Source organism: Pongo pygmaeus, chromosome 2, assembly GCF_028885625.2.
Source record: "Pongo pygmaeus isolate AG05252 chromosome 2, NHGRI_mPonPyg2-v2.0_pri, whole genome shotgun sequence".
In the NCBI taxonomy this organism is placed as follows: domain Eukaryota; kingdom Metazoa; phylum Chordata; class Mammalia; order Primates; family Hominidae; genus Pongo; species Pongo pygmaeus.
Genome location: NC_085930.1, coordinates 66,241,545 through 66,262,866, shown reverse-complemented (window position 1 = coordinate 66,262,866; position 21,322 = coordinate 66,241,545). Strand labels below are relative to the sequence as shown.

Below are 21,322 nucleotides of genomic sequence, written 5' to 3'. Positions count from 1 at the left end.
GGCAGAGCTTGCAGTGAGCCAAGATCACGCCAGTGCACTCCAGCCTGGGTGACAGAGTGAGACTCTGTCTCAAACAAAAACAAAAACAAACAAACAAACAAAAATCAATCTCACTACTAATAACTTTAAATTTAAATATGAGATACTACTTTGGACCAAACAATTGCCAAAGATTTTGGGGAAAGCATGCTGATTAGCATGCAGTAAAACAGGCACTTCCATAATCTATTAAGACCTTTCAAATATAGGAAATATCCTTAATGACCAACTACAGAGAGGTGTTTGCATAAATGATGCCATAGCTATAGGAAAAATAAGCAGACATTAATGATTTTTTTGTAGAATTTCAAAACCAAAGCCAATTTTCACAATACTGAATGAAATAAAATTCAGAATATAAAATTTTAAACACACTATGATTTTGGTTGTGTTAAATTATATATACTCAGGAGAAAAGACTGAAATCAATAGTGCAATATGGTTGTTTCTGGGGTGTGGCCAATCTTTTCCTATTCTTTATACATGCCTGTGTTTTTAAAAGATTCTACAATTCTCTATATTTCTTTGGTATTCAAAAATAAAAGCAGACAATAGGAAGAGATATTCTTCCCAAAACATGTAGATTAAAAAAAAAAGGGTTAAGGTCCAATTCCTGCCTATAAGATCTTCCAGGTAAAGTTTCATAAGACGAGGTTGGGCCACACCTTGAAAGATACGTAGAATCCACATAGCTGGGGCCGGAACTGGGGGCTCACGCCTGTAATCCCAGCACTTTGGGAGGCAGAGGCAGGTGGATCACCTGAGGTCAGGAGTTCAAGACCAGCCTGGCCAACACAGTGAAACTAAAAATACATAAAATTAGCCAGGTGTGGTGGCAAGCGCCTGTAATCCCACCTACTTGGGAGGCTGAGGTAGGAGAATCACTTGAACCCGGGAGGCACAGGCGGAGGTTGCAGTGAGATGAGATCACTGCACTCCAGCCTGGGCTACAGAGCGAGACCGGTCTCAAAAAAAAAAAAAAAAAAAAAAAAAGAATCTACATAGCTGGAAAGGAGTAGAAAGGGCATTCCAAATGGGAGAAAAAACTAAAAGAATCTAAAGAGGGAATGGTTGGCAAACCAGAAGATAAATCAAATTGGAGCTACGAGAGCTTAATCCTTGAGCTTTATTTTAACAGGCCAGTGGTTGGATGAATCACTACCAAATAAGAAATAAAGCAAAGCTACGCTAAGCTAAAGGAAAGTGTTCTCAAAAAAGAGTCTTCTGTGCCACGTTGGTGTTTTTTCACATCCCTCAATCTGGCTGCCTGCTGGTTTCCATGGCTTAGATTTACCCATTTGGAAAAACAACCCCTCTCCTGACAATACCAAAATCACTACCTCTGCCATGAAATTTGGCAAGAAATATACATACTCCAGCCTCTAATTTAGACAATAAACTTGCCAAAAGTACAGAATATATCTTTTTTTCACATAGTACCAATCAACGGTGTCATAATAGGCATTCCAATAAGTAATGAATTACAAGTTAACAATGAGCAACACCTTAATATTGTCCATAAATCCCCACCAGAACTGAAATTTTAAAAGTTGGCAATATCAATTATTGGTAAAGATTTAGAGTTCCTGGCCGGGCGTGGTGGCTCACATCTGTAACCCCAGCACTTTGGGAGGCTGAGGCAGGTGGATCACCTGAGGTCAGGAGTTCGAAACCAGCCTGTCCAACATGGTGTGACCTCGGCTCTACTAAAAACACAAAAAATTAGACGGGCGTGGTGGCAGGCGCCTGTAATCCCAGCTACTGGGGAGGGCGAAAGAGGAGAATCGCTTGAACCCAGGAGGCGGAGGTTGCAGTGAGCCGAGATCACGCCACTACACTCCAGCCTGGGCAACAAGAGTGAAACTCCATTTCAAAAATAAAAAATAAATAAATAAATAAATAAAGATGTAGAGTTCCTGAAATGCTTATACACCGCTGGTAGAAAAGTAAGATGTTATAACCACTTTGGAAAACAGTTGTGCAGTTGCTTAAAAAGTTAAACATACCCAATAATCCAGCAATTCTACTAAGTATTTACCCAAAAGAAATGACCACATATGTCCACAAAAAGCTTGCATAAAAATGTTCGGAGATTGTACAACAAAGTATACATCTAAAAATGGTTAAAATAATACGTTTTATGTTATATATATACTTGACCACAATAAACAATTCTGAGCAACTTCATTCATTACATTTGAAAACCGGAAACTTAAAACATCATCCATCAAGTTTAGAAGAGATGAGCAAATTGTGGTATACTCATAAGATGACAATGCCAAAGAACAAACTACTCCAGGAACATGCATGAATCTCAAAAACACTATGTTAGGCACAAGAAGCTGGATCCAAATTACTTTATATGACGTTAAAGACCAGGCCAACCTAATCTATAACTACAGAAGCCAAAACAGTGGTTCTCTTTGGGGGATGTGCGTACTGACTGGTAAGGAAGCTCGAGGAGGCTCAGGGGTGATGAGAATGTTCTCCCTCTTGATCTGGGTAGTCAGCCCCAATCAAAAAGACTGTTAACAATAAATACAGAATAATGGAGGCCACAGTTCAGACAGCCCAAGGCCAACCACTCATAACCAAAACTTAAGTCATCCTGATTTCCCCAAACACTAAACCTAAATATAAAAGAAACACAAGTCCGAGTTTTTTGTCCTTATCAGTAGATAAGGACAAAAATAAGGTTTGATAAGGATCAAACCCATCAGCTAACAACAGATCAGCTTAAACAGCTGTCTGCCTTAAGGATATATACATGACAGCCATTCATGAAAAAGGTCAGATCATTCCTCCTTTATGCTCTAAACTGCACCGTAACTGCTATAAAGTGAGACTGTGACATTTTTGGGTTTGAGGTCTCCCAGTCCATGAACTCTCCTCTTGTATGTATGAGAAACACTTAAAATTCTAACTTGATCTAATTTTACGTTTGACAAAACATGGGGGGAAAAAATTCACGAAGCTATACCCTTAGGAGTTCATCATAATTAATTATGCCTCAATAAAAATAAAGGAAGAACGAAAACAGAACAGGTGGAAAAATCCCAGTCCATTATCCCAATTAAGCCCAAGGTTTGCATTTTATCTAGCCCTCACTAAGTACTCCACTATCATGAGGTCAGAGCTCATAATCAGAAATCCCCCTTGGAGTGCTGTAGTGTCTGTCCTATTCAGGGCACCATTAGGTCTGACCACAGTATTTTCAGAACATACAACTAATCCATCAATTTCTTAAGCCTTTTAAAATTCACTGAACTTGGCCGTGCGCAGTGGCTCACACCCGTCATCCCAGCACTTTGGGCAGGCAGATCGCCTGAGGTCAGAAGTTCAAGACCAGCCCAGACAACACAGTAAAACCCTGCCTTACTAAAAATACAAAAATTAGCCGTGTGTGGTGGCACGCACCTGTAGTCCCAGCTATTTGGGAGGCTGAGGCAGGAGAATGGCTTGAACCCAGGAGGCAGAGGTTGCAATGAGCTGAGATCGTGCCACTGCACTCCAGCCTGGGTGACAGAGCAACACCCTATCTCAAAAATAAAAAATAAATAAATAAAAATAAAATTCACTGAATTTAAAAGTTCTACATATATTTCATTCCTATGAAGACCCAAGGCGAACCATTTCATCTTTCCTTTTAAAAAAGGCTAATAACACTTAAATAAATGCTAGTTCCCAGTATAGTGACAGATACAATGGAGTGAGGCAGTCCAACTCTGGCCATAGTTAACGGACCAAGGAAAAAAAATCCCACACTCCTAAGATTCCAAAGAAATTTTCTGCAAGTTTCCTTAATGTACTTTAAAATCCTTCAGAAGACCATGGGGAAAATAAATCATCCTCTCAAATTTATATTCTGAAGTTTGAAAATAAAAGCAGTTCCTTTTCATGTTTGGATATAGTCACTCTGAATAGTAAATCAGCTAACAGACATCAACCTGGCTTAAGACTCTTCATAACCTGTAGTTATCTTCTTTATTTCCCTGTGACTCATCTGTCTCCCCTGCTAGAACATACACTCCATACAGTCAGGGATCTTGCTGTCTGTTTTGCTAGCAGCCATATCCCCAGCACATAACCTGGCACATAATGGGTATTAAATATTTTCCCATCAGTGATCAGTTCGTTTAGCAGACTGTCCTAAGTAACTAGAAAGCAAGACGAACAAGGGCAGCTATCTGTAATCAAGCAGCCAACTTCAAACATTTTCCTACAGAAGCTAAGTCCTAAAGAGTTTTTCTTCTCTCTCTTCCCCTCTTATTAATATTCCTCCTTTTCCCAGCTATCTTTCCTGCCTCTAAGAACAGTATTCTAAGAATTAAGAAACTCACTTGTATCACCAACTCGCTGAGTATCCTTGGGCTAGTCACACAATTTCAATGTTTATCTTTAGTCAAAAGACACTGGAGTAGAGTCATTTATAAGGAAACAACACTTGCCTGGTGTGAAGAACGAGGAGCTGCAAAACAAAATCCTAGCCCTCCCAGAAATTAGAGTAAGCCAGACAGAGGAGGGAGGTAACACAGCGAGATAAATTCCATGGCAGAAGTATGCACAGCATGCCATGAAAATACAAACACCTAATCCCTCCAAGAAGGCAGAGGAGGGCAGGGAGCGGTGGCTCACACCTGTAATCCCAGCACTTTGGGAGGCCGAGGTGGGCAGATCATGAGGTCAAGAGATCAAGACCATCCTGGCCAACACGGTGAGACCCCCGTCTCTACTAAAAACACAAAAAATTAGCTGGGCGTGGTGGCACGCACCTGTAGTCCCAGCTACTCAGGAGGCTGAGGCAGGAGAATCGCTTGAACCTGGAAGGCGGAGGTTGCAGTGAGCCAAGATTGCAGCACTGCACTCCAGCCTGGGCGACAGAGCAAGACACTGTCTCAAAAAAACAAAAAAAGATGAAAAGAAGGCAGAGGAGAGGAGGGTCACTTTCCAGAAGAAGCCCTTGCCCTTGAGGGACTAATAGGAGCCACGAGAAAGGAACAGGGAGATTTCAGATAGAGGCAAAAGGGCTTGCTCACAGGAAGCAGTTTCACGTTATGTGGACCGCAGGGTGTGAGGGAACATGGAAAGTAAGGCTGAAGAGGTAAGCTGGAATGATATTCTGGTAATATTACAGATGTAAACCTAGAAGGAAATGAGATTAGAGGCAGGGAGCAGTTTAGAGATTATTTTAGCAATTAAGAGGAAAATTAATGGAGACCTCATAAGAGAGGAGTTCCCAGGACCTCTTCAACCTGTTCTACCCTTTGCCCCTAGATGACCGTGCTCACTCAAAGCTTCAAGTATTCTCTATCCAAATATCTCCAGCAGCAGCCTCTCCTGAGCTCTAGAACCATATACCCAACTTTCTATTATTTAACTCTTCTTCAAAATCTCAAAGAGCCTTCAAACTCAACGCAGCTGAAGCTAAGCCTATGATCTCACCCCAGAACCTAGTCCTCTTCCTGTGTTTCCTGTCTCTGCAGATGGCAGCACCACCCATCCGCTTGTAGGAGCTGGAAACCTGGGAGGCACCCTTAGCGTCTCCTACGTCCTCTCCCTCATCCGCTGTTCAATCCATCACCAAGCCCTGCCAGGCTCCTCCCTAAGGATCTCATACATCTATCCACTGCTTTCCTCTGTGGCCACCGTCAGAACTTGGCTTACCCCTATCTCTATCTCTATCTGTGAACCAGTGCAACAGGTTCACATCCTCTCCTATTACTATTTCATCTCTTATTCCCTTCCAGTCCATTCTCAAACTGCAACAAAAGTTTGTTTTTAGTGCTCATCAGCCTGCGTCACCCTTTTATGCCCGCCTACTCACCCCGAGGAGCTCCATCAAGCCCCTGTTCACTGGTGTTGCTCACCATATGTGCACCAGCACCTTATTCCTGAAGGAATGGGGACTCAGGTTTGTTTTTTTTTTGAGATCGAGTCTCACTCTGTTGCCCAGGCCAGAGTGCAGTAGGATGATCTTGGCTCACTGCAACCGCCGCCTCCCAGGTTCAAGTGATTCTCCTGCGTCACCCTCCTGAGTATCTGGGATTGTACACCAGCATGCCTGGCTAATTTTTATATTTTTAGTAGAGGCGGGGTTTCACCACATTGGCCAGGCGGGTCTCAAACTCCTGAGTTCAAGCAATCTGCCTGCCTCAGTCTCCCAAAGTGCTGGGATTACAGGCGTGAGCAACCGCCCCCGGCCAGGACTCAGTATTTGAGCAAAGGGAGGCAAGAATTTTAAGAATTTGTAAAAAGTCAGTATTGTATGGCATAAAGAGACTAAGGTAAAGACTAAAAAAGACTGAACTTGCCACTAGGATATCATTTAGTGACCGTGTCAGGAACAAATTCAACAGAGTTGTGGGAGCAGAAATCAGAGGACAGCAGATTAAGAGGGAAAGGGCAGAAAGGGAGTAGAGGTGAGCTGGCCTTCTTCCAATAACGTGGATGGCAAGGACGATACAGTCTAATGGCTGGAACAAACACAAGATTTAGGGAAGGGTTTGTTTTTGTTTTAAAGTTGGGAGAGACTTGTATAGGAGCACACGATGAAGAGAAAGAAGCAGGAGAGGAAGAGGAGAGTATCAGAACAGAAAGAGATCTGTGAGCACCAACAGAACAATCTGCCTTCATTTCCCCTGAAGGAAGGAACACGAATGGTGATGAATTTAGAAGAGCTCGCAGGCAGGGAAGCAACACATGGTTCTTTTATTTTCTCCTTAAAGGAGATATAGAGTAGATTCTTCCAGCTCCACAAGAAGGTCCTCTCCCACTCACTCTCCCTTTATTGGACAGAATATAGAACCAAATACTGTATGTACTGTATCAAACACCAAGAGCGCAATCCTTGATGTCCACTGTGAGTTCTAGAACTTTACCTTGTCCCCTACCAGTATCAGCCCTCTTTTATTGGTATGAAGCCTCATAACAGAAAAAAGCCTCCCAGCCTGGTCTCCAGAAACTGGTGTTAACTGCTCCGAATTTTGAATTCAGCAGAGCTGTGCTAGAAAACTGCACAGAAGGTTTATACTGAGAATGACAGCTATTTTCCATTCCCTTTACCTTCTAGTCAGTAGAACTTAAAGCCTGGCACAGCTGCTATTACATATTCCTTAAAAAGCAAACCAGATCATTCTCGTTGGTGATTTTAAGCATTAGCAAAGAGGTCATAACTTTTCAGCAGGAAAATAAAACAAAGGTTCTTTCTGGGGTCAGCCAATAGTTTATCAGTGGCTCATCCGAAAAACAATAGTTTAAAAAGACTTGCGTAGTAAGAATGGAAGAACATCGGTAAAGAAAAAAACTGCTGATATTAAAATAAAATTTTAAATTAATCTCTTGTCATGTTAATAGTACTGCCACATAACGGAAGATGTATTTATTTTCTAAGGGGAAAATGTCCAGAAACTTGCACTCATCACTCCCTTAACTGTTATCAGGGAAGAAGTATAGAGTCTTCCAGCTGGATTATGGGTAGTGTAAACACTTTGCTAAATTGCTTGGCAGAGCACATCTGCATCAAACCATTAGAGTCTGGAATTCACTCTATTAAAATCAAATCATTAGCCAAGAAGAATTAACAGGCAACTATTTTCATGCAAAACAGATATAAAATAAAAATCAAGAGCAATACATGAGTAATTCTTTTTCATTCACAATTTTAGATGGTGCATAATGCAGAGTATTGTTTTAGAAACGTGCTGCTCTCTAACAGCCATCTCTATACAATATAGGGTATTGTTTGGATACTGGAGCAATTTAAGCTTTTTCTATGTATCCAAAAGTCCCTGGATTAAGATCCAAAGAAACCTGGCACAGCAACAAAGTTGACTTGTAACACATCTCAGCCTTTAAGCAAATTGCTTATTAATGCAGCAGGAAAGTCGCTGTTCAGACCCTAAGTAAGCTATGTATCTCCAGAAGTGTCCCCCATGTTGCATTCTCCAAAATTGTGCAGAATTTTCTCCTAGTTTTCCATTACACCATGGATGGTGGGAGGGCTTCACCAGGTGATGAAGAATGTGAACAAAATACTAACTGAAAAAAAAGTTCTTCCCAAAGTATCACCAACTCTGTTTAATAAACACTGGAGCTGCAGATGAATGAGAAGGGAGGCTGGGACATATATTATCTGTATATAATGTCTGTATATCCCACAGCCAAGAGTTCTCACACTCGAAGAGATGCTGGCTTCACATGGAGAAAACAACCTCTCAGGATGTGTGCACTACTTTAAAAGATCTCACAAAAAAGATACAAAAGAAGGCATACAGGCATCTCATTATACAGGGTAAAAAAAAAAAAAAAAAAAAAAAGCTAGAATTTGTTTAGAATTATACACATGGTAGTAAAGGTATAAAGAAAAGCAAGTTACAATTGTGGTGATCTCTTGGGGCTGGGAGGGATCTGATCAAAAGATAACACCTGGAAGGGGCGATTTACTGTTTCTTGACCTGGCCATAGTCACCGGGTTGTTCATTTCTCTAACCATAAAATACACATTTTTATGCACTTTTCTGTATGTATATTTTATTATAAAACATGTTGAGAGATCGATCACTAATACATTCCTTAGTAGAGTACAGGCATTCCATAAATGTTTAATAACAGAATGGATTTGGGATAACAAAATGGTACTAGTACTAAGTTTTCTCTAATCACTTACTAGATACATTACAGTTTGTCATGTTTACAGACTTCTTTGCAAACAAAAGAGTGAAATGTTAAGAGTCTGGAACAGTCCTATGCATAGCCACACATTAAAGAGGACTTTTAAGAATAGATTTTCTATTTTATTTAGAGTAAATAAACATTCTTTCAACTAGTCATGATTCACATTGACGGGATTAAAACATTCTATACATAATACCTTGAAATTAAAACAATCTACAGAATTAAAAAAACAATGCGGAAAAGGCAAGACAGCAAAGCAAAGTGACAAAAATAATTCCTTCGAACTTACAGAACATGTAACATTCAGAAAGGAAAAGAGAGCAAATGAAGAAAGCAAAATCATTTTCAGGCCCTGCCTTTAAAAATAAGCAGCCACGGTTAGGATTTTTTTGTGGAGTCGGGGGGTGGGAAATGACACGAGTTCATTAAAAAATAAAAGACGGAGAGAAACCTGTTTTGGACTACAAATGTGTTGCAGAGCAAGTCTTAAAAAACAGTTGCCATGAGCTTAAATGTGCAATAATAAATACCACTAAATAGAAACTGCCACTGAATAAATGTCAGATACTTTGATATGACAAAGATGGCCAGAAACATTCCCTGGTCCGACTGTTTTTATATATTTGTATACATGCGTTAAGTGCTAAATCTGGATCTAATTTCTTCCTGAAAAAATCCAGTTTTCTGCAACATCCTCACAGTCAGGGAGAACTAAATTATACTGAGAAGTTTGGAATCTCCTCACGTGCAAAGGAGGATTGCTTTCTATCTTTACTGCATGTTTTAAAAAATCTTCACAGCAACACATCCAGGCACCCTAGGAATACAAGGCCACACAGACAACAGGGAAGGGAGGAAGGAGGCAGGAAGACAAACCTGGCCTCCAGAAGGAGCCAAGTGTAGGCTCCAAGAGATAAACAGCCAAGTACAATAATCTTTCGAGAAGCGGGCTGAGAAACAAGGGTGGGAGCTGGAAGGAAGGAGGGTATAATCACACCTTCCTTCACAAACTGTAATTAGGAGAAAGACACCAGTCAGGCCAGCTCTCTCGCAGAGCTCCTGGGCTCACCTGGGCATGTTTCACTAACCAAGCTCTTCCTAGTTTCTTTCTCTCTCTCTGTCTCCCCCTTCCTTCCTAACCCCCACCCGCCCCCACTCCCTACCCTTTCCTGCAAGTAAAAAGCTAAAGTAAAATGACTTTCCACAGCAAAACAGTTACAGATGTTCTACCTCGGAATACATCCCAGATCAAGAGCTCGTCACTTGATATGCAGGGCTGGGGACCAGGAGAGGGTACGAAATGGCCCTGCGCTGTGGCCTTTTCACCTACCCAAGCCTCCTAAGTTTCCTGATGCCTCTGAGCTCATTAGACAAAGAACAATGAAGCCAGGACTCCACTCAACCGCTGGTGGTTAGACTGGCGGAAAACAAAAGATCACAGGGTCTCACTGAACTCAGTAACTCTCCAGTGTGCGTCTTCCCTTCCATTCCAGAAAATTAATTTAAAAGTTGCCTGTGATGAAACAAGGGATAACTGTGTCTAAAACAATGAACGGTTCTAAAACTTGAAGTCAGAATAATTCGCTCTTGAGCTTTGAGAGGATCACAACATGCAATGTATTCCTACTTTCTCCCAATATAAATCACGCTATTAAATTAAAAGGAGAGAATTCTTCCACTAATGGCTCTTAACCCATAATTAAAGTATCGCTACCAGCAGCGTAAAGCCCCAGCCAGCCAGGGCATGTTTGGCAGGCCCAGGTATCAGCCCCAGGGATGATGTCAGTGCAGCGACAGCCATCTTGAGGAAAGCCCGTGGTCTAACCTGTCCCTGCTCCCTGGGGACTGGCTCTGGAGCTGGCATCCACGCAGGCCTCCTCCTCTGCACAGGCAGACAAAAGGAAAGCAAGCCCAGTGCCAGAGCAGCATGAAGAGCACCTTCCAGCGAGGCCGGTCACTCAGAGGTGTCTCACCTACCCTTTCCCCAACATCACAACAGCCTTGGAATGTGGACCAGCAACTGGCTTCAGAGCAAGGAGAAGTGGGAGAGGCTCGACTGTGCGCTGTAATCCAGGGTGTTATCCCCGTGCTAGGCCATGAGGGCACCCAGGACGGGGCATGACCCTAACACCACGGAGCTAATGAGGAGATAAGACATGAAATAAGCCAGGCGCAGTGGCTCATGCCTGTAATCCCAGCACTTTGGAAGGCCAAGGCGGGCGGATTACCTGAGATCAGGAGTTTGAGACCAGCCTGGCCAACATGGTGAAACCCTACCTCTACCAAAAATACAAAAATTAGCTGGTCATGGTGCAGGGCACCTGTAATCCCAGCTACTAGGGAGGCTGAGGCAGGAAAATCACTTGAACCCGGGAGGCAGAGGTTGCAGTGAGTGGAGATGGCGCCACTGCACTCCAGTCTGGGCGACAGAGCAAGACTCTGCCTCAAAAAAAAAAGAAAAAGACATGAAATAATTCTGGAGAGGCAGCACGGCACAGGAGATTCATAGAAGAGTCAAAACTCAATTCAGTCCTGCCACAAACTTTCTAAATAAACTAAATAAACTCTCTGAAAAACAGTTTACCTCTCGGAGCCTCACTTTCCTTGGTGAAAACAAGGCAAAGGTATTAGATGATGTCTGAGGCCCTGGATAGCTCTGCAATAATTAGATAATTAGAGAATACAAGGCAGTATATAATCAAGTATTAAATTATACAGTAGCAACTACAGCTGCCATTGAGAGCTTGCACTGATTTTTTTTTGAGTCAGCCTTTATTCTAAACCACTTCCCGAAAGCCCACTCAGACCCTGTGCTGGGATTCAGGGATGCAGCGGTCACCAAGACAGAATGCTCTGCCTTCACGAGGCTTTCACTAGTCTAGTAAGGTATTCTCAGGTGTTCAGAGGAGGGAAAAAATGAGGGCTGGGGTTGGCCTATGACCTTTGCATGGAGACAAGAGGCAAAACTGGGCTTCAAGTGGGTATCATTTGGGCATTCAGTGGGGTGACGATCGACGCAGTGGTTAATTGCTGAGTATGGTAGTAATAAGCCATGAGGTTCTGAACACATTAGCACAAGCACAGTTCTACTAATCTGCTCATCATTAGTGAAGGTAATTAGTTAGCTTCCAGAAGTTAGCCAGACTTCGATTCTTCCGGCCCTCTGCCTAACTTCGCCTTCTCCCACCCCAAACCTGCTAATTGTGGTTAACTTTTTCCCTTTATTCTTTTCAATTATTCTTGCAGACAACTATGGTGGAAGGCAGGAGCCAGGAAGCAGTTACCAAGGAGGGAGTCCACATCTAAGCAATATGGAGTCAGTCAGGAAGGAAGACCTTGTATGCTACAAGGTAAACGGCTAAAAAGATCGATTTGCGTATTAAGTCACAAGAGAGGTTTAAGAAAGACGGTACAGGCTGAGTGCAGTGGCTCACGCCTGTAATCCCAGCACTTTGGGAGGCCGACCTGGGCGGATCACCTGAGGTCAGGAGTTTGAAACCAGCCTGGCCAACTTGGTGAAACCCATCTCTACTAAAAACACAAAAATGGGCCGGGCGTGGTGGCAGGCACCTGTAATCCCAGCTACTCAGGAGGCTGAGGCAGGAGAATGGCTTGAACCTGGGAGGTGGAGGTTGCAGTGAGCCGAGATCGCGCCATTGCACTCCAGCCTGGGGGACAAGAGCGAGACTTCATCACAAAAAAAAAAAAAAAAAAAAAAAAGACCAGACACATGGTTTATTTTAGAGTAGAGCTATGTCTCATACAACTAAGGAATATGGTATAATTTAGCTGGTAAGACTAATTAACCATCCGCATGTTAATTTTTAAAACTAAAATGTCATAAAATTAATTTGTCCCTTATTCTCAAGGGGCATGAAACTTGATTGTACCCTAAATGAAATCAAATGTTGCCTACCAACAGTACATTCCATTTTCCAAAAAACTTCCCTGGAATGCTGGGGAGCTGATATGTTTGAAACGAATATTCTCCAAGTCCAAGTGTTGGATTTAAAAGAACCATAACCTTTCCAACTTTTCTTACAAAAAAATCCCGTGTATGATTTATGCCCATCTTCAAAACACCCTCTGGAGTTCAGACCAGATGTGTGCAGTGTTTACACTGAGAAAACCACTAGGACATCAACAATTCACTATAAACACCACTCAAATTTTGCTGTGCTTTCCTTCATTTCCTCTGTATTTATTCTGGTGTTAAAATAATGTTAACTCTCATAATAAGGAAAATAGGAGCAGATGTTTAAACCAAACAGACTTTAGCCCATTATCCCATATAGCTACTCAACCTTCAAAATCAAAGTTTCTTCCTCCCAAATACCGAGAGAGAAGAGAAGAGAAGAGAAGAGCACTCTAGTTTCCTGTGTGTTGCATGCTACACAACAACTCGACCTGGGCTCGCTGTCCATAACCTGGTCCTCACCAATCGGAGACAGGAAAAATTAATCTGGTATCTGGTATCAATTTCCTAACAATCTTATATTTCTCTCTTAGGCCATTATGTTTTGTTTTTAAAATATCATATTACTTGTTGGCAAAGACAATACAACAGAAATTGCCTCAAAAGTTTTTCTTTCTTGTTGGGGGAAGCGGGGATGGTGAAAAAAAAAACAACAAAAACAAAACCCTGACTGCAATGTGTGAATGTCACGGGAAACAAGCCCAGCAATGGCTGCTTATGGCTTTCTAAAGTCGGCTGCCTTTTTAGAGTTCAGAAGCAAGATGTTACTTAACACATCAGATGCAAAGAAAGCAATTCACCAAAATTCTTATAGCAAGAACTAGTAGGAGTAAAGAAAAACAAATACCCTTTTTAAAAAAACGTTAAATACGAGATCCTCATCCACAAAGTTTTAAAAAACAACGTGAATGAGGGTTGTTGTTTTTTTTCCTTGAAGGGGTAAGTTTTCAACTGATTAGGAAACAGGCCTTAAGTTTTTAGATTAAAAAAAATACAAGTGAATCACCCTCCCAAGTTTTTGTAACTGTTTTCTTTTTCAAGAGAAATGTCCCGTGTATTATTGGAGAAAAAATGGAAACTGCTCCTGCTGAATGAGAAAGAGAAGAGTCCCGGATGTGTGTGTGGTTACAACAAAAAATACTCTTCCTGCCAGGCCGAACTCCCCCGGAGATGCCTCTCGGCGGCAGACCCAGGCCATTGCCACTTTTTCAAATCGCACGTAGAGGATGTTCCAACAGCTTAAGAAATAGATTTTTCTCTTACAGCTACCAGAGACAGCTTGAAATACAAGACAGTGGGGGAAGCACCTCGCGGGCAGTAGGAGGTAATAAATAAGAGTTCAGCGCGGCTCTCTCTTTTTCAGGGCAGGCTGGGGGTCGGGGTGTTGTGTAATCGCTCCCACAGGGAGCAGAGCGCGAGGAACACCCCCCCCAATGTCAGCGCTCCCCGGGCTGCACAGGAAGCGCCAGCGAGACAAAGAGCCGGCCTGTGCTCGCTGACACGGTGCCCTTCCAGCCCCACGCGGGAGAGGGACATTCTCCGCTGTTTGGGACACTCACTCGCGAGCACAGAAACTCGCTGTAACTTTGGCTCCCCCTCCGTGAGCTGCAGGGCGCTGTGGCCCACAGCAGGGTACAGTAGACGGTGCAATCCTTACCAGCTCCTCCCCCAAAGAGGCTCTACTTTTACCGGCGTCCTACAAGTCCTTTCCGTAAAGACAATATTAACGGAAATCAAAAAGACATACATTTTAAAGAGTTAAAAATGTAAGACGCGAGTACGCTGCAAGCATAAAGCAAACTTTGAAGGGTTTCTACTTCACTGCCTCCCCGTCCAGCCCCCTCCACCGCCACCCGCAGCCTGAGATCCGAACACTCTCGGTGCCAAACCGAACCGAAGAAACGCCGGCCTTTCAAGCGCCCTACAGCCCGGAGGAGGACAGCAGGCGCTTAGAAGGCAGGCACCCAGCACATTGAGGAGGAGTGGCCGGGACGAACAACGGGCAGTAGTTCTACAACGGGACATCTACCTTCGTAGCACAGAATGCCGATATTGTTGTTCATCTTGTCCAAGTACTGATAGTTCAACAGGTCCATCTTCATAAATAGCATTTATTGGGCTAGCAAAGAAAACCAGCTCTTTGCTTTTGCCCCAAAAGAGTTAAGTTTCAAAAATCAATTGTTGCTGAGTAGCTCCTGGCTCTTCAACTTCACAAAGGCAGAGGCCCAGCCTCAGACTATCAAAACAAGTATGCAAAAGTTAAAAAAAAAAAAAATCAGGCACAAAAAAATCGAGCTCACACGAAACCCTTCAAGGGCTTACTGGTAGACGGTGTCTGTACTGTATCCCCGATCGAGTATGAAAACAGCGTTTCAGAAGTCCTTACAAGTCCTTCCTGGAAATGGAAAAGAGTGAAAAAGAAACGCGCAGCCCGTTTCCTAGGACAAAGCGGCGCCGGCCCCGCTCACAGCCCGCTGCAAGCCGGCAGCGCTGACATGCGGGCTATGCTTGGCATGACTCCTATGCGGCCGCTTCCTCTTCCCGCAGGAGGCCGAGCATGCTCACTGCGCCGCGCTGCCGAGGCAGGGAGGGCTTCTGCACAGGATCAGCCTCTCAATGTAGCAAGTGTTGGAAAGAAAGAGAAAGGGGAGGGGGAGAGACTCTAGAGACGGGGCCTTGGCAGAGTGGCTCTTGACAGGAAGCAGCCCGGCCGCTGCAAAACCGTAGGAGGAAAAAAGAAAACCCAGGAAGTTTCTTTTTCAGGAGCTGAGTACAAAGTAAAAAATCCATCATGGAAGCAAACTTCCGTGGAATGCAACTTTCGTGAAACTTCACGTTGGGGCTTCGGAAAACCCAAATGCTAGTGATGCATAAGCCATATATATATAAACATATATATATATAGTGTCTTTGTTTCTTTTAAAGATTGTTTTATAATGTCCATTTACACTTTAACTGGATATTTAAATTTCTGATGTTAATGTTACATATAACGTCTTCCATAATCCCCATAACAACGGAGATGGACAGGGCAGGGAGGGTATCACCCTTTCACAGCAGAGGAAACTGAGGTTCAGATGGATTAAATGACTGGCCCACAGCCCCCAAAATAGTTGACAGAACTACTTTTAAAGTGTTTTTTCCCACCTAATATTATAACTTTATTTTAAAAAACAAGGGGGCCGGGTGGCTCACATCTGTAATCACAGTCGAAGCAGGCGGATCACTTGAGGTCAGGAGTTCGAGACCAGCCTGGCCAGCATGGTGAAACCCCCGTCTCTACTAAAAATACAGAAATTAGCCTGGCGTGGTAGTGCACACCTGTAGTCCCAGCTACTCAGGAGGCTGAGGTGGGAGAATTGATTGAACCTGGGAGGAGGAGGATGCAATGAGTCAAGATCGTGACACTGCACTCCAGCCTGGGCAACAGAGTGAGACTTTGTCTCAAAAAAAAAAAAAAAGAAAAAGAAAAGAAAAAAGGGAGACAAGCAGAGAAGAGATGGAAGAGTATTTAAGTAAATAAGGCTATAATATCAAAAATTGAAAGTGTACTTGAAATTATAGAGGGAAAGGGTAAAATTATTTTCATTTGGCATGTATGACACCCACCTGTGTGTAAGAAGTTAGTGGCATGCAGCTGTACTATTTGCTATTGGAAGAACTTGGGGCTTAAACTTCGATTACCCAGTGCCTAGCACAACCAAGTTTAGGTGCCCAAAAACTGTTTACTGAACGAGTGAACCACTGAATGTTCAGTTTTCAGCACATGAAGAACGTGTTAACAAAATAGAAAAGGCCGGGCGCGGTGGCTCACGCTTGTAATCCCAGCACTTTGGGAAGCCGAGGCGGGCTGATCACGAGGTCAGGAGATCGAGACCACGGTGAAACCCCGTCTCTACTAAAAATACAAAAAAATTAGCCAGGCGTGGTGGCGGGCGCCTGTAGTCCCAGCTACTCCGAGAGGATGAGGCAGGAGAATAGCGTGAACCCGGGAGGCAGAGCTTGCAGTGAGCCGAGATCGCGCCACTGCACTCCAGCCTGGGTCACAGAGCGGGACTCCGTCTCAAAAAAAAAAAAAAAAAATTTTTTTGAAAAAAAAAACCTCTAAACATTTGAATGAATATTCTAAAAATATATTTTTAATATTCCAAAATAATATTTGAATAAATAATTTGAAGGAGTTGTATGTTAAAAATCCAGCAATAATTGCATTGGGTATATTAGGCACACTCATGGCAAGGTGTTCTAATGAAATCTTACTTGGGAGTCCGGATGCGGTGGCTCACGCCTGTAATCCCAGCACTTTGAGAGGCTGAGACGGGCGGATCACTTGAGGTCAGGAGTTTGAGAACAGCCTGGCCAACATAGTGAAACCCTGTCTCTACTAAAAATACAAAAATTAGCCGGGCATAGTGGCATGTGTCTGTAATCCCAGCTACTTGGGAAGCTGAGGCAGAAGAATTGTTTTAACGCGGGAGGCGGAGGCTGCAGTGAGCCAAGATTGTGCCACCGCACTCCAGCCTGGGTGACAGAACAAGACTCTGTCTCAAAAAAAAAAAAAAAAAAAAAAACTATATGACATCTAAATACTAAATACTGTTGCTGTCATTGCTCCAACAGTAATCACTGAGGTGACATCAGGGGAAGTAAGTAATAGGGGAATCAAGATTTCACAAGCTTTCATTTATAAGAATATTTATTGATGCTATATTACATGTAATAAGCCATAGTGAAAGATATGTATCCTATCAATTGTAATTAAAATACTTAATGGTATTTGGTGGGGAGGGTTGAAGAAAACTCAAAACTCGTAACATCCAGTATACACAAGATCATTGCACTGAAAACAAACAATATCAGGTATCAGATTTAAATTCAACTGATAGTTTTGGAGTACTCTTACTGTGCTATGTTTTTACATAAATTCTCAATCAGAAAACTTTATCCATCATTAGAATATCCCACATGGGAGAGAGGTGGCTGCACATTAGAACTAGGGGGGAGCTTTTAAAAATCTTGATGCTGAGGTTGCATCCCAAACTCATCTGAGGTGGGAACCAGCAGCAGTAGCCTCTAAAGTCCCAGGTGATTCCAATATGCAGTCAAGGTTGAGAACCATTGCTTTCATCTAGGGAGGAAACAAACAAACAAACAAACAAAAACCCCTGCCTTAAGATATTTCACTTTATTCACTTATTTTGACATGAAGAGTTTTTTTTTAAATAGTAATTTAAGCACATGATTCAAACAATACCATTGTAGAAAATGAATAAAATATTTGGTAATGTCCCTTAAGTGACTCAGCATCACTTAGAACAGCAGTTCTCAGCCTCCGGGTGGCAACCATTTTCGTGGACACCGTCTCACAGGTCTACCTTGACTATTGTAACATTCCCAGCCACAGCCACCACGTCTTTCCCGCCGATTCGGGAAGCTAGCACGCTGCTACCCAAGTGTGATCCAGAGGGGTTCGAGCACCAGGTGTTCCTAGTCCCCAAAAGCTAGATACAGAAACTGAGAATGAACATTTAAAACTTTTATAGCAATTTGACAGACTAATTTTATGTCTCTCAAATCTCAAAGAAATTTGAGGGCTGTAGTTTTCGTATTTCTAGTTATTGCACTGCATTACATTTTATAAACTATCAGTCTGCAACAAAGTCTTGGGGAAAAATGAAACAAACCTGGTTTCACAGAGAAGCTTGTGCTCCAGAGGGGCCAGCTACAACTGCCAGCCTCTGCAGGCTGGGAGCGCCTCCTGGACCGGCTCTAGGCCTTTCCATCCCAGCTCCTGACAACTTTCACCTTAGTTTCAAGCACATTGGATGACCTGCAGTGAGTTATTCCACAAATCACATCAGTTCGCTTCTCAGTGTGCAGGACGTCTCTTCTTTCCCAGCCTGTCTACTCAGCAAACATCCACTCTTCCTTGAGACTTGTCAGAAAGCCCCTCTTGTCCTGTGAAATCTCCCTACGACCCCATCCTACCATTTCCTCACACCCTACTCCAAGCTATCCTTTTACAGGGTAAGTAGTCCTTATCCAAAATACTTGGACCAGAAGTGTTTTGGATTTCGGACCTTCTTGGATTTTGGAATATTTGCATTATACTTACCAGTTGAGCATCTCTAATTTTAAAGTCTGAAATCTGAAATGCTCCAATATGAGCGTTTTCACTTGAATGTTGTATCAGCACTCAAAACTGTTCGGATTTTGGAGCATTTTTCATTTCAAATTTTTGGATTACAATGCTCAACCCATACCTTATATGTGCTTCTTTCCTAGCCTAGACCTTCGGAGCAAGGACTATGCCCTCCTCACCTTTTCAAGGTCAGTCTGGCAGAAGCCTGGTGCATGGTAGGCCATCAATAAATACCAGCGGCCATCAATAAATACCAGCTGAATAAAATCAGTAAACATCTAAACGGCAGATTCTTCATTTCCCCATCCCTATTTCCAGCACACTCTGGATTATCTTACTCGATGTCATTAGGTGGCTGTCAACATCTCTTGGAGACCACAGGTCCTTGCCTTTAAGAAACACCATGTAGATTCTGATTGTACTTCAGGGTACAATCAGCTCATAGATAAAAAAAAAAAAAAAAAAAAAAACCCAAATACTAGAAAATATCAATCCTTCTCAGATTCATTCATAGGATAATATATTCATAATTAAAAGTACCAACAGGATAGTTTTGTAGGGAATTGGAAAGATGGGTCTAAATTTTATCCACACACACAAATGAGATGGGAAAAGCTAGTTCTTTTTTTAAGAATGAATAAGTTTGATCTATCAAATATTTAAAACATAAAGCAAAGAACATTTTTTGGAGTGTTATTGGGTACAGACTAGGTAGGACCAGACAGATACTGTGTATATAGGAATCAGAAATCCAGGACAATGGGGAAGAAGTGGATTACAAAACAAGCATTATTGAGAAAAGAATCCAAATAGCACTTTGCCTTATACTGTACATCAAAATAAATCCCAAATGTTTTAAAGATGATTTAGATGCTTTTAAAGTAAGGTTTTTGCTGCAAAAACTTACAAAACTATAAGGATATGTTCAGACTATCTGATTTGGAATAGGAAAACATTTGCTAAGCCAGAAATAAAATTTTTAACCAAAGACAGAAGCCACCAAGGAGAATGTAGAATTTGCTTGAGAATACAGATTTTATGCTTTTATACATCTAAAAACACCAAAACCAAGTAGAGGCAAAACACAAAACTGAAGAATATATTTGTATCATATATTACGGTGAAGGATAAATGTTCTTGGTATACAAAGAACATTTAAAAATAGAAAGAGCAAAGGAAAAAATTGAAAAACCACTTGATCTGAATAACATTTTTTGAGTAAAGAGCATGAGAAACAAATGGCCAACACATTTCTGAAAAACTATTCAACCTTACTAATAATCAAAGAAATATAAATTTTAAGAAATTAAGTGATTTTTCCAGCTACCAATTTAACAAAACGACTTTTTCAATCTTATTTCTTGCTGGTGAAACAGGATGCCATTGGAATCTTTGCTCACTGCTAATGCAGTATAAACAGATAACACCTGCGTATAAAGCAGGTTGGCACACACTAGACTGTTTTATGAAAAATGTCCATGCCTTTGTCCTTGCATTGGACTCTACTTCTAGACTTCTGTCTTAAGAAAACAAGATTGGATGAGTTTCATAAAGATGCTTATCATACAGCTATGTGTAAAATGAAAACCTGAAAACCTAAAGTCCGAATAAGAGGATGCATTAAAACTGTGGCTTATCGATGACAGAATATTATGCAGCCATTACAACACCTTCAATAATCTATAATGACATGAGAAAATGCTATGCTATATACTGTGTGACAGTACTACATTTGTTAACTGAAAACAATAAAAATCGGATATAAAACTAATACACACATTATTCACCAACTGTGCTAATGTATTTATGAAAACATACATATATATAGAAAAAAGTATACATTAAAAAGACTGGAAAGTATATCAAAATGTTAACAGTGCCCATCTTTGAATGGTGGGCATTTTTTACATTTTCCTGAATTTCTAACTAGCCTACAAATAGTTTATTCTTCCTATAATGAAGATGCGGATAAGGAAAGTTCTTGATTTTTAAAAAGCAGCAACACAATGAAATAATATTCCCTGGTGAGACATAAGCAATGGATATGTATATCTTATTAGAGCTTACATATCTCACGATATCTCCTTTTGATTTGGGTTTAACAACTTAAAAATAATAAGAATCCAAACATTTCTTTAGAACTTTGGAACATTCAAAGATGTTTAAGATGGGGTATCTGTCTCAAAGAGCAAAGTCGACAGAGACAGCTCTACACTTGCAGAGCTTATAGACGTGTGCACGCACTTTTTATCTTCTACTGCTTACTAATTATGTCATATGTTCACATGCTTTTTATCTTCTACTGCTTACTAATTATGTCATATGTTCAGTACCAATTCCCCTAAACTAGACCATAAGCTTCTAGAGGGAAGGAAAGCTAAGCCTCAGTCCTTAGAGTAAAACTCCCCCACAGCACACAATAAGTGCTCTATTTGGTTTGGTTTGGTTTGATTTGGTTTTTTTGAAACAGGGTCTCCCTCTGTTGCCCAGGC

The 21,322-nt window shown here is 41.8% G+C and overlaps 1 protein-coding gene across 4 annotated transcripts in view; it reads right to left on the bottom strand.

The window, feature by feature from the left end:
• Positions 1–21,322, bottom strand: part of VGLL4 (vestigial like family member 4) — a 168,082-nt gene that overhangs the window by 72,863 nt on the left and 73,897 nt on the right. The window contains exon 1 of one of the 4 annotated variants that reach the window (XM_054481314.2): positions 14,718–17,253. The exons of the other annotated variants lie outside the window; for them this stretch is intronic. Within the exon in view, the coding sequence (XP_054337289.1) occupies positions 14,718–14,799 (82 nt within the window). The 5' untranslated portion in view covers positions 14,800–17,253. Of the gene's footprint in view, positions 1–14,717; positions 17,254–21,322 lie in introns of those variants that run through there. 4 annotated transcript variants of the gene reach the window in all.